Here is a 13,240-nt window from a genome sequence, read left to right on the forward strand (position 1 = left end):
TCTTAGACAGCATAGCAGGTGAATTGAGGTCTCTGGGTTTTTCTCTTTCCATCAGTATTGTGCAGAATAGGTTGATCTGGCCTGCTGTAACAGTAAAGGCATCTGGGAGGGCTGAGAAAAAGTGATATTAATGCTGAGTGGTTTGCTGTGAATTCTAGATGGATTGCCTCCTTCATGGAAGTAGAAACAAAACCCATTTTGAGAGAGCTGGGTTACAGAAAGCACTGCAAAATCCACAGCTCAGCTGTGTAAGACAATTCCTGCAGGTTTTATTTTAGTTACCAGTAGTCATTTATGAAAACTTTCTCTGTATATTCTCCAGATGCTCCTGTGAAGCATCGGTACTGTTTTGTGACATGGAAGAATGGCATTCAGGGTTTCTTTTTTCTTTTTTTTCCCCATTCATGCATTTTGACATTGCTTGAGAATCAGAATAAGGTGAAAATTACAAATGTTAAAATAGAATATAGTGGCAGGAATGCATGTGTTGAAGACTGGATGACTTGCTGCTTGTTCTCTGCTAGGCTGATGAGTTTTTTCCACTGTGTTTAGGTTTCCTGAGTTCTTAATAAATTTCATGCCTGGTGAGGTTGGCTTCCATCAGCCATCATGTTAAATAAAGTGGTACAGCCCATCTTCTACCTTCTATACCATCTCTGGCAAAGCAGAGCCTGGCTTTAACTGCTTGGAGATAAACCTAGGAGGAGTTTGCAGGTGTGCCAAGTTGATATTCATCAGCGTCCTTGCTAGCATGGTGGCAGATGTGGAGCACGGCATTCCAGGAGTCTCCAGGGAGCAGAGTTGCCTCCAGGACCTCTTAACAAACCAGACACTGCAGAGCAACCTGAGTCCTCTGTGTGGACTCCAGGGTAGGCAGAAAGGAAAGTTGCCTTCTGTCCCTCGGACATGTTAAGATTTGTTCAGAATACAAGCCAGTAAATAGTAGTGGTGTCTCTCTGTTGTCAGGGCAGCACAGGTCCTCACACCAACTCTTAGTCATCAAATCTGATCCACAGCTGACTGCGAAGCTGCCTGAAAGACATACATCCCAGGATGCTGAACATCTGCTGCAACAATCCTGGTGAATGCTAGTCCCAAAGGCTGTGCCATCATGCTCTTTCTGAGCACACTAGTTAAAAAAAAAAAAAAAAAAAAAAAGAAAGAGAGAGAGAACTCCTAAGTGATTAGTTTCCTCCTTTCATTATAAAAGTTATCAGGGCTTTGGGGTGAACTGCAGCAGAAGTATTGCTTTATGTACATTTCAGAAAAACAGCTAGTAGGCCAGGGCATGTCTGGTATGCCAAATACTTGTTTGCTTTTCTTCATTGTGATTTTGTTTCTCTTCTGCTTCATTTGCAGCTGCTGTGTTGTAAATAAATGCAGACTTGCTTTCATGTTCATAGTGTGTTTGGTGAGAAATTCCTGTATCAGTTACCTGGATAGGAGAAAGTTTGATCTATAAGCTCTTCAAATGTGTCCATACTTTTGCAGATATCAATGAGTGTGAAATTGGAGCCCATAACTGCGATCGACACGCCATATGTACAAACACGGCAGGAAGCTTCAAATGTAGCTGCAGCCCTGGATGGATTGGAAATGGCATCAAGTGCACAGGTGAGGATCATGAACAGTAACACCTATTTCTAAAGTGTAGCCAAAACTGGGTCCTAGCAGTTTTGAAAAAGCAATACTACACCTACAAATTGAGAAGACAAATGATTATCGTGCTTGTCAGGTCAATTTAACATTTGTGCTGGAGCACAAATTCTCTGCCATGCTAACTGTGAAATTAGCATTATCTCCTGTTTGATTTGTGAGATGGTGGAAATGGACTAAACCATGTGAAGAGATGATGTGTGTCCATTATGGGGGCTCCTGGCTCATGGAAGGTGGGGAGAGGTCCCTTGGTACTCCCCATGAAAGCAATTTAGCCCAGTGAGCACCCTGTGGCTTCCTTACTCACAGTTATCTTGTCAGGCGGCTTTGCTGGGTTGCAAGCAAGCTGTGCCCGCTTTTCGAGGCGGATGACCCCACGTACGCTTGGGTTTCATTATGGAAAATTATTTAAAGTAGAGCTTCTGTGTGCCATACACTATTTAAAGCTTGTATTAATGGTGTTTTTTTAAACTAATGTTGTGTTTTTTGTTGTTTTATTTTGTTTTGTTTTAAAGATCTGGATGAGTGCTCCAATGGAACACATATGTGCAGCCCACACGCTGACTGCAAGAATACAATGGGTTCTTATCGTTGTCTGTGTAAAGAAGGTTATACTGGAGATGGCTTCACTTGTACAGGTGAGCTTTCTTAAGAATGAGACAAGTACCATGCCTGAATACCTAGCTGACAGATAAGCTTATTAATTTTACAAATTAAACACAAGTGTCAGTGCATTCATGCCCACAATGTAAATTCTGTGATTTTGTACCCAGAATTGCTTTTGAGCAGGAATATAAAGTGTGGATCAGGAGTGGGTGACAAACATTTAAAAAAACAGTTGATGGTATAATTAGGCCAATTAATAAACTAGCTTATTGGCTGTCCACATTAATATTAGAGTAATAGGGCACCTGTATTAAAATTACTTTGTAAAATTGCATGTTTTTCCCACAAGTGGGTATGTGCTATTTGCCCTCTTCACTACTTCATCCGGAAATGTGGTGTCAGGATGCAGTGCTGACATGTAGAATGGTGGTAGTTGCTTCTGAAACCTAATATTATCAACTGAAAGTGTGATTATAGAACATCACTAGAGAGATGTTTCCCACTCACACTTTGGTCTTCTGCTCTGAAGAACGGATTAGCTGATGTAGGCTTAGCCATCAGGAACTCTGCTATTACACTGAGGATTTTGGTGTTGCTGTTGAGGCTACATGTGGAAGGTAACCCTGTTCAGAGCAAAGCCATGAGATAGGCAGGTACTGGGCCAAGTTTTCAGCTGGTATAAATCAGCAACACACTATCAGGCAGTGCAGTTTTATGGCATCTGGGAATCTGGCTCAGCAGGTTTAAGAATGAATTTGAATTTTTCCAGTTTATAAATGGGCTCTGGGACTCTGGTTAATTCTCTCCGTATAATTTACTCTTGAATCAGACTCAGCTGTTTTAGTGGCCTTCACAAGCAGCAGGCCTTTTTGTTCATTTCCCATATGATGATTTGCAAGAATCTAGGAACTGCATCTTTCTTTTTTTTTTTTTTTTTTCTTTTTTTAATTTTTGGACCACTTACTGCTACTGAATTCAAGAGATAGCTGGAACTCAAACTTGAGCATGCAAGCATTATGTAAGCCTTCTGCCAAAGCATGCAACATTGATCCTGATAGGTACTAGCTTTGCTTTCCAGGCATGGCCTTTTACAGGCTCTCACTGCCAGCCAGACTTTGTTGCAACAAGTAGGGTGTTTTTGTATTGTATAAAATGTTAACTAGAGAATAAGGGCCATAATCTATCTGAAGGGCAGCATAGTCCAGAAGCAAAGCTGTTTTTCTCATCAGCTGTTAACCTTTAATTTAATTTTGATCAAGTTATTTTCACCTTGCTGCCACTTTTCGTCAGTATTTTCTGTATTTGGCGTGGAGACTGCCTATAACCATGTGTTTGCTCATTGCACAGTAAACCCTTATTTCAAATGCTGCCTTAAGGCTTTGCTGTAATAGAAACAATAGCGATAATAAAATTCACATGCTCTGAATCTGAATTTGACCGTAAGTACTACCTTCAGTTGTTACTAACTGTAGCTACATTAGCAGTCTGTACCTCTCACTGATTTTACTTTTGATTAGAAGTTATACTTCCAATGTGCAGAAAATACTCTAAGCTGGTATGTGTGGTGGGCTCTATACATAAGCAGCTTGTAGTTTCTTCTGCAACTGTTCACAGTTAATGGAATAATTATAATCCTTGGAACACTGCATACTTCAGCTGAACTAAACATTGATGAGGAAAACATATTTACTGTAATTAAACTTGTACTTTCTCTTCCTTTTGCAGATCTCGATGAATGCTCAGAAAACTTGAATCTCTGTGAAAATGGGCAGTGCCTCAATGCCCCTGGAGGATATCGCTGTGAATGTGATATGGGGTTTTTGCCAAGTCCGGATGGGAAAGCATGCGAAGGTAATTCTCTGTAAACTTTGAACAACACTCAACAAATTCTGCCCTAATAATATTTTACAGTTGAAAATATTACAGTTGGTTATAGTTGTGGTTGTATTGAAAACTGCATGAAAATTCTCAATAATAGTTACTTTTTTTTGGTTTTATGCATCTAGGCACTAGGATTTATTTTGAACAGCTCACAGAAAGAGGGAAGTTTTTTTACAGAGTATCTTATCACCTCTTATTTGTGGATCTGATTGATGATCCAAATGGCATTTTCAACTACCATTTGATCTTGGCCAGTTTGTTGCCAGTTCCTCATTTTATTCATATCACTTAAATCGGGAAAGTCACAAAATTTTGTGTTGTTCTGTGGAGATTAGCTTGCATGCAGAAAAGCACCTGCACCTCATTCTTTTTTAGTCCATAGAAGGACACCCAGTAACCTCTGCAGGCTTTGACTCTGAGTCCAAACCTGCTGAAAAATACTGCTTTAAAGTCTGTGGTCTGTGAAGTGCAAAATCAGAATTTGAAACAAAAAGTTTATAAAGCCACCCCACAAAAATAAATAAATAATAATTAAAAAAACAGACTATTTGTTTAGTTTTGAAAGCAAATTGTCAGTCAGTGCTGTCCTTCATTACGTATACATATGTATATACAAACATATACCTGCATATACAAAAATCAAATGATAAAGATGCTGTCAACATGATTAAGGTCATAAGTTTGATTGCAACACTTGAAATTCACAGCTTTATAGTACTGATCAGTTAAGTCAGTCTGGAAGAAGCATCCCTGTTAAGTGACATACTGCTAACTCATAGGAATGGCTATTTGATAGAGTTCATAAGTACATCACTATAAATAGGCTTTTGCCCTGGAAAATGTTCTGTGTGGGTTTTTTTAGTAACTCACAAAGAGAAATAAATTATGAGAGTGGATTTTTTGTGTAAACTAAAACAATATTAAGTTTCACAATGTTATGAAACAATTTACTTTCAAACAGTATAACCTTTAAGCTAGCTTTAAATAGCTTATACAGAGCCTAGCTCCTGTTGCTAAAACAGACTTTTCTTGGTATCTCAGATGTGCACACTAAGTGCAGTATTTTAAGGTCCTTGGTAAACATGCACTCTCTTTTATTGTATCAAATCAGTCATTCTTTATGCAGCACATAGAGCAGTCATTACAGGTTGAATCAGACTCAATGGTTCAGACAAAAGGCCCACAGAAGTTAGCTCCGGGTACCAAACTCAAGATCTTCATTTACAAAACTCTGAAGATGGGAGTTAAATTCACCTTTCTGCATGGACTTTTGCTTTGCTTAAGCCCAGCTTTCTGCAGACAGCTACTGGTTTAGCATGATCTTCACTTTTAAAGCGTATCTTCTGCCATGTTTAATTTTGCTACTTAGCAGATTATCCCATTAATAAACTCAAATTGTTTCTGGTATGGCTTCCAGTGGCACTGGAAAGAGCCTTTTGACCAAGTGAAAGGTTACAGATTAGTCCTTTATCCAAGTGTAGATCTCACACATGATTTTTTCTGGTTTTACATGGTATGCAGGAGCAATTGGCTTTCAGATGCAGGTATACTGAACATTTTTGGTAATTCTTCATATATATTAAAAAGATATGGGAGCCTCATGTTTTTCCCCATCTGTTTTTTTTTTCTATCAGATATCGATGAGTGTTCACTTCCTAACATCTGTGTCTATGGTACTTGTCACAACCTCCCTGGTCTTTTCCGATGCGAGTGTGAAGTGGGTTACGAGTTGGACAGAAGTGGTGGTAACTGCACAGGTAAAGATAATTTTGATTAAGATGATTTTAATTTTCTGTTAGTACCATAATCAAGTCCCTAGGGAATTCTTTAACAAAGCTATAAAAATCAGACTACATATAGGAAAATTCATACTTCCCAACTGTACAACACAGAGAGAAGGATCAGCAGGGCTTGAATGCAAATGGAGACTGATGGCCTTCTCTGTATTCCTCTCTCCCCTTCTTTGTGAAACTGTGATATTCCACTTGATTAAGAGAAGGGGAAATATACAGCAGAGAGAACACTTCTTTCTGTCTGTCCCTGTCTCTCAGGCAGAGATAAGTTGTGTCCTGTGGTTTCTGTTCACAGTAATGTGTGATAAACTATGAGCTTGTAATGTATTTTTCTTAAGTTTTTTGAATACTTCTATATGACTTTTAATTCATAGATTGGTTTTCCAATAAGAACAGTTTTTTCCTACATGAAATGATGGATTTGTCTTAGACAAGTGTTGTACTCCTAAAATGCGCACGTGTCTTTTAAAGCTTCCTGGACACCAGTATCTGATAACTAACGGATTTGTGGTGGTCAATACACTATACCTGATATACTGATGGTTTGATATATCACATTATTTGCATACCACCTGCCGTTTTTTCTTGCAGATGTTAATGAATGTGCGGATCCCACAACCTGCATTAGTGGCACATGTGTCAATACTGCTGGTAGTTACACCTGTGAGTGCCCTCCTGATTTTGAGCTGAATCCCACCCGAGTTGGATGTGTTGGTAAGAGATCGTTCCTTGTGCCTTTTACAAGTGAAATTGCACAAAGGAGCTGCAGTGCTAACTGTTTGCAGATAAAGTCGCAGGTCGTGCACAAGGGCTGGAACGGGCTCCCCAACTCCCACCCCACTACACTTGGCTTAGAAATTAGAATGTTGCAGTGAGGATGTGTCCAGAGTAATGTAGTGTTTTGGCAATGCCCAGCTGCCAGAACCAACCCCTTGGGGCTTGTTACAGCCGTCCACAATTTAGAGCAGGCATGAGACAATTTTAAATTTCAACAAGCTTAAACCAAAATCCAGCTGGCCCCAAGATGGCAGGTGAACGAAACTGTGGCATAAGCCACCCATGCTCTTTTTGCATGGAGTGTTGCTTGGCTAGGTACAACTTTCATGACCAGTGGGAATGCTCTTGTAAGTGTTAGGCTCAAACTACTTGGTACTTCTCTAACATTTTTGGCTCTCATTTGTAGGTGTAGAAATGCTGCTCAAATTCAAAAATATTTGAAATTCCTAACATTTAGTAGTGCTTTCATACATAGTGCTTGTTAATATCAAGGAGATAAGAAAGCAGCAGGCTCCTGGAACTGAAAGGAGGTGCAAGCCTGAATGAGAATGTGTATCAAAATGAGATAAGACCTAACTGTACTGCTCTTGGTGATGCTGTGTACATCCAAGGGATCAGACACTTTCCCCATCTGAGGGGGGAAAGATGTGTTCTCTTGGACAAAGCAAGTCTTTTTGTTAGGCTGTTCAATGAGCAATGAAAGCAGTTAGAGGGTATCCCTCATCCTGAGACAATGTGTTGTGATTTGTTTGGAATTGTATGTTTGATGTTGTATGATGTTGGACATTATTTGTGATTTGAATAGATACACGATCCGGCAACTGTTACCTGGATGTTAAAACTCGTGGAGATAATGGTGGCACTTTCTGCAGCAATGAGATCGGAGTGGGTGTTTCCAAGGCCTCTTGTTGTTGCTCCCTCGGTAAAGCTTGGGGGGTTCCTTGTGAACATTGCCCAGCGGTGAACTCAAGTAAGTCGGCTTTACTGCGGTTGGACATGACAATATGATGTGTCTTTTTTTAATTTATCCAGGTAGCTCAAATATTTGTGCGATCATTTACTGTATACTTTCAGGTGACAGGTTTTTGAAGAAACATATAAGTCTTAATCAAACTTTACTGTTTTTTAGCAAGATTGTGTAAGGTATGACTCCTGAGTGTGTTTGCTGTTACACACAAAGCTTTACATTATGATATGCGATAGTGATATTGATATTACAGAATAAAACCTAATGTTGATGCTCTGTTGTTTTGCTACTTTAGATTTAAATTACCTAAAATAATCTGATTCATTTTCAAAAATAATTGTGCTGAAAATTTTTCTACTATTTTAGGTTCATAAATGTATTTTGTTTTCAGCTGAATATAAGGTACTTTGCCCTGGAGGGGAAGGATTCCGACCAAACCCTATTACAGTCATATTAGAGGGTAATGTTTATATTTTTTTTTATTTTTTACATGCCTAGAATTATGAAATTCTTCAGTGAATGTTGCTTTTTCATAGATTGAGATAATATTTTTGGTTATGTTCAAATAGATATTGATGAATGTCAAGAGCTGCCTGGACTTTGCCAAGGAGGAAAATGTATTAATACATTTGGTAGCTTCCAGTGTCAGTGTCCATCAGGGTACTATTTGAATGAAGAGACTCGAGTGTGTGATGGTATGTAGCCTTTACTTGACTAGTTTTTTGCTTTTGTTCTTACAAAGTGATGACAAATCAACATGCAGCAGAATTAATCTGTCTCTTAAAATAAACATAATCAGATGAAGCAGGGTAAGGCTTAAAGGTGGAAGACAGAAAGCTCCTTCTTGACCACATTGAAGTACATGCAGATTTTTGGTTAGAATTATTAGGTTTTCATTGGAAACAGAAGATCTGAAAATTCTTGTAAAAGTTAAATATCATTTCCTAGCCAGCTCTAAAAAATAGCTATTCACTAATGGATAATGAAGAAACAATTAGATAAAAACAAACTTGCTGATTGAGTTTACTGGACTGGTTAATATACTGGTTAATAACTCCTGAGCTCCTAATTCAATTCTTTTTCTTCTCTTTCTTTTTTTTTTATTACAAAGGTTAGAGTCTTTTGGTGAAATAAATCTGTTGTGACTTGTTAAAAAGTCACTCACTTTCTGCAGTCAAACAGATCTGAACCATCTAATCAGTCTGTTTTAGCTCTCTTGCTAGTTAGGTAGGGCACTCTACAAAGAACAGCTTTGTTCAGGATTTGAGAACACAGGACAAGATGCTCAAATACTGTTTTTGTGCAACAGGTACAAAAACCAATTTGCTGACTCCAAGCCATCTAGACAAGCCAGAGTTTCCACCTTCATACCGCAGCTGGGATCTCTGTGGCCATGACCTCCTCTTCTATGCAGGCTTCGATCTGCCATGACCTCACTGAGAGCCCCTCAGTTATCCTTTGCAAGCACATTCTTACTCTGTGCGCTGCTGAGACAGTTTCATTCTTGGAAGCACAATGAGAAACTGCTGTGGCCACTCATTGCCTTTTTGTTCTCCTCTAGATGTAAATGAGTGTGATACCCCTGGCATTTGTGGACCTGGCACATGTTACAACACTGTTGGAAACTACACCTGCATCTGTCCTCCTGACTACATGCAGGTCAATGGAGGGAACAACTGTATGGGTATGTTGTGGGGGTTTTATTAATATTATTATTTATCTTTATGCTTTGGGGCAGGGCTTTAGCTGGTGCAAATCAAAATTATTCCTCTGAGTTCAGTAATATGCAAGAATTAACTAAGTAAAAGCTGTCTTCTTTCATTAATTTATTAAATAAGCCAAGGCAGATCATTTTTAACACAGTTCTTTCCAGAACTTCTCCTTTGATTTGCTGTTTTCTCTGTCACACCTTTCAAGTTTCACTCAGCTTTTCAGCTAAAAAAGCTAAAAGCTTCTGTATGTGAAACACTACTAAAATTACCCAGTCTTCACTGAATAAAGTCACAAACTATGCACAGCTTTTAAGGGGAACCATAAACAAGCTCATGCTTTTACAGCATTGGGCAAAGCGCCAATAGCAATTCCTTTGATGAGTCTGATCAGTGTTAGAACTGTGATGGGGACACTTAAGCATTTGTGTTGCAAACACTTCTTCGTACTTTTATGGTAATGTTATAGGGACAAGCTTTTCTGTAGTATTTTACATTGCTACAGCACCTACTTGAAGGGGATCTGAAAAGTACATATTTAAAGGAGGTAACTTCTAACCCCTTGAGGCTTAATCATCTTTCATACAGTTGCTAGTGCATTGGCCTGGGTTTTTCTTCATTTTTGCAGATATGAGAAGAAGTCTGTGCTACAGAAATTACTATGCTGACAATCAGACCTGTGATGGTGAGCTGCTCTTTAATATGACCAAGAAAATGTGCTGCTGTTCCTACAACATTGGACGCGCATGGAATAAGCCTTGTGAACAGTGCCCTATCCCAAGCACTGGTAAGTTTTTGCATTGCAAAGCTATTTGAAAGCCTTGGTAGCTACCATCAGAAGTTACTACTATCAGACATAACATTGTTAGAAAGAGAGATGTTGCATCCTTTCCTGCTTTTTTGTAGTTGCATAAAATGAAGTGATTAATTACTCTTTTTGGCATGAAAGTGACAGAGAGGGCATATGTTCATGTCCTTTTGGAGTGGTTTGTGCTTATTCTGCTTGGCCATGCCTACTTTGTGACGAAGTTAATCTGTCCCTTTAGCAAAGGTTTGTAGATTGAGCACTAAGGCACGTTCACCAAGCTTTGTTTGGCATAGCTCCAAAATAGGGTATAAAGTAACACTTGAGCTGTGTGTATGGCCTCCTGATTAGGGCTGCCGTGTGCTACCCAGTCCTTGGCCTGAAATAGTTGTGCTGTATGACTTTGATTGCCTCAGAGGACTTTTCTGGGGATTTACAGAGGTATTTCAGTCTCTTCTGAGAATTATCCGTGTCAGGTGGCAAAATATGAGATGTAGGTGTTCCTGAGCTAATTGTATGGACATACGCACTGGGTAAGACTTTGCAGAGTTGAGACCAGAATACTCCACTCAGGTACATGGTGGCTTGTCTCAAGAAGAAACTTCCTAGACAATTATTTGGATAATTTCCTTCTTGTGGCTCAGGTTTTTAAAAGTCATGTCTGGACTTGCACACAGAAATTCTAATGCACAGAGATAAACATACACACAGCAAAACCAGGATGTGAGCTCAAGCCCTCTACATCTTTTTATTTGCCAACTTTGGTGGCCTTTGAATGAGGCCATAGGACTGTGAGTCCATACAAGGCAGGTCACATAGCAAGCCTTTGGGAAGGGTCTGCCTACCTCTACATGTCCTGTAGGTGCTGAAAGAGTAGAAGGAGAATTTTGGGGGGCAGAGGATGTAATGGATTTTTGATTGTTTATTAATTTAAAATACTACAACCGCTACTTTACTTTCCTGCTGCAGATGAATTCTCCACACTTTGTGGAAGTCAGAGGCCTGGCTTTTTCATTGACATTTATACAGGATTACCAGTTGGTGAGTTGTGATTTCTGTTGTGAACTAAATTTTGTGTTGCCTCTGTGAGAGGGAAAGGAAGGGATTGCCTTCCCAGTTATTTTTTCTAGGGGAGGAATAAAAACTAAAGGACACAGTGGAGTTCAACTGTCTTTAAATTTGAGCCTACAGACTTTCTGCCTAGCTCCTCCTAGCTGGCAGCAATGATAATTGCTGCTTGTGATCAAGGCAGCATAAAGCTGTAAAGAAACTGTAATCAAGCCTGTTTGAACAGGCCACAGATAGCAAGAATAAGAGGTCTGGGAGAAAGGCCAATCAGCATCTGCTTTGAGAGGAATTAGGAGTCTTTCCTTCAGACTAAAGCAGAGATTTAATCTGACATTTCACACCAATCCCCCTGTGTTTTGGTTTGACACAAAATTCCTTTTTGCTGTTCAGTTGGAATATTTCTCACATATGTGTTTGTGTGTAATATTTGAATCATGAGTAACAAATTACAAAACAAAAAGAGGGAGAGAATGAGAAATTCAAAGGCAAGGATCTGAATAAATCTCTGCTGGGACTCCCTTTTGTTTTTATTTGCGCAAAAATGTAAATAAGAAGCAGATAGTGTACCCTGTAAAACACAGAGAAGACAGCATGTAGGCAGTAATCAGGTGCTTTAGAAATAAGCTGTTACTGTGATACAGCATTCAGCTAACTAGATGGAAATATTTTTAATGAAGTATAGAATGTTATTTTAAAGAAATGAGAGAAATATGTTGCTTTATTATTTACCAGCTCATTTTAAAGGGGCGAAGTTTCAAAATCTAGCACTTAGCATTTATTAGCCAAAATCTTTGCTGGTCTACTGTAGCAAATTGGGCCACTTATCAACAGAAGGTAGGAAGCACCTACCTTCTGTGACGTGTGACCTAGACCAGAAGGTTTAATGAAGTACTATTTACAAGTATTTAAAATGTCTCTTCTTGCAGATATTGATGAATGCAGAGAGATTCCTGGAGTATGTGACAATGGAATCTGTATAAACATGGTTGGCAGCTTCCGATGCGAGTGTCCAGTGGGTTTCTTTTACAATGACAAGTTATTGATCTGCGAAGGTATGATGCTTAGACCTTTCATTCAGAGAAATGAGATTTCGCCAGATGACAATTCAAACACTGGCATATCTGATATAGTTGCAAGGTATTCTTATCCAGGGAAGAGACTGGTATGATGCTAAATCTTTTTGAGTTCTTTTGCATAGAAAATATCAGATTTTCCATCTGATATCAAAGTTCTTGAAAGAGCATGAGTCAGCAGTCATGGGAGGAAACACTGTTTTTCACCTTTGGCAGTAAAGCCAAGAAGAGAGTAGTCTTCCTCGGTTAGATCATGAGAATAATGTTTTATTATTTCAAAATATTTTTTTTAAAAAACAAAGATTTCTGTAAATACTCTAAACACATGATACTTTTTCTTTGCCAATTTAAACATTTCCTAACATTGTTGGTCAGAGTCATGGAGAAATTAAAGACAGTAGTATGAGTTGCATTCATTCTCTGGTGGGGTATAAGACTTACTGACTAGTAACAAAACAGATACTGCAAAGCAAAGCATTGAAGACATGCACATTAGCCTGTCTTCGGAATAAAATCTCTTCAACACTTGAATTTCATGTCTCGCTTTTGAAATTTCATGGACCAAATTTACTGCTGTTATAATTTGGTGCAGCAGTTACTTCAAATATAAGCATGTTCTATATGCTGCTTCTAAATGAAATATAATTACATTTCTAGGGAAATAAAGGTCTCTGTTTGCAGCAGCTGTGAGAGACTCCAGTAACAATGAGAGTCCCACTGAATTTGGCCCGAGTTTTTTGGGAGGACTCTGTCTCCTCCCTGTGTCCGTGCTGTTGCAGCTCAGTGGAACCTACTTCGGAAGGGAACTTCCCCAAGGCAGCCAAGGCCAGCATAACCACAAAAGCACTTAAACTCCTCTCACTGGAAAGGAAACCTGGGCCTTAGAATATGAGCAGATTGAAAGA

The 13,240-nt window shown here is 39.1% G+C and overlaps 1 protein-coding gene across 1 annotated transcript in view; it reads left to right on the forward strand.

Annotated features, from left to right (window-relative positions):
* Positions 1-13,240, forward strand: part of FBN1 (fibrillin 1) — a 156,605-nt gene that overhangs the window by 114,230 nt on the left and 29,135 nt on the right. The window contains exons 32-43 of the mRNA XM_062584036.1: positions 1,492-1,614; positions 2,172-2,294; positions 3,988-4,113; positions 5,778-5,900; positions 6,528-6,650; positions 7,519-7,683; positions 8,072-8,140; positions 8,250-8,375; positions 9,242-9,364; positions 10,018-10,176; positions 11,164-11,235; positions 12,189-12,314. Coding sequence (XP_062440020.1) covers positions 1,492-1,614; positions 2,172-2,294; positions 3,988-4,113; positions 5,778-5,900; positions 6,528-6,650; positions 7,519-7,683; positions 8,072-8,140; positions 8,250-8,375; positions 9,242-9,364; positions 10,018-10,176; positions 11,164-11,235; positions 12,189-12,314 — 1,458 coding nt within the window. The remainder of the gene's footprint in view (positions 1-1,491; positions 1,615-2,171; positions 2,295-3,987; positions 4,114-5,777; positions 5,901-6,527; positions 6,651-7,518; positions 7,684-8,071; positions 8,141-8,249; positions 8,376-9,241; positions 9,365-10,017; positions 10,177-11,163; positions 11,236-12,188; positions 12,315-13,240) is intronic.

The sequence above is a fragment of the Rhea pennata genome, chromosome 10 (genome assembly GCF_028389875.1).
Source record: "Rhea pennata isolate bPtePen1 chromosome 10, bPtePen1.pri, whole genome shotgun sequence".
NCBI lineage: Eukaryota > Metazoa > Chordata > Aves > Rheiformes > Rheidae > Rhea > Rhea pennata.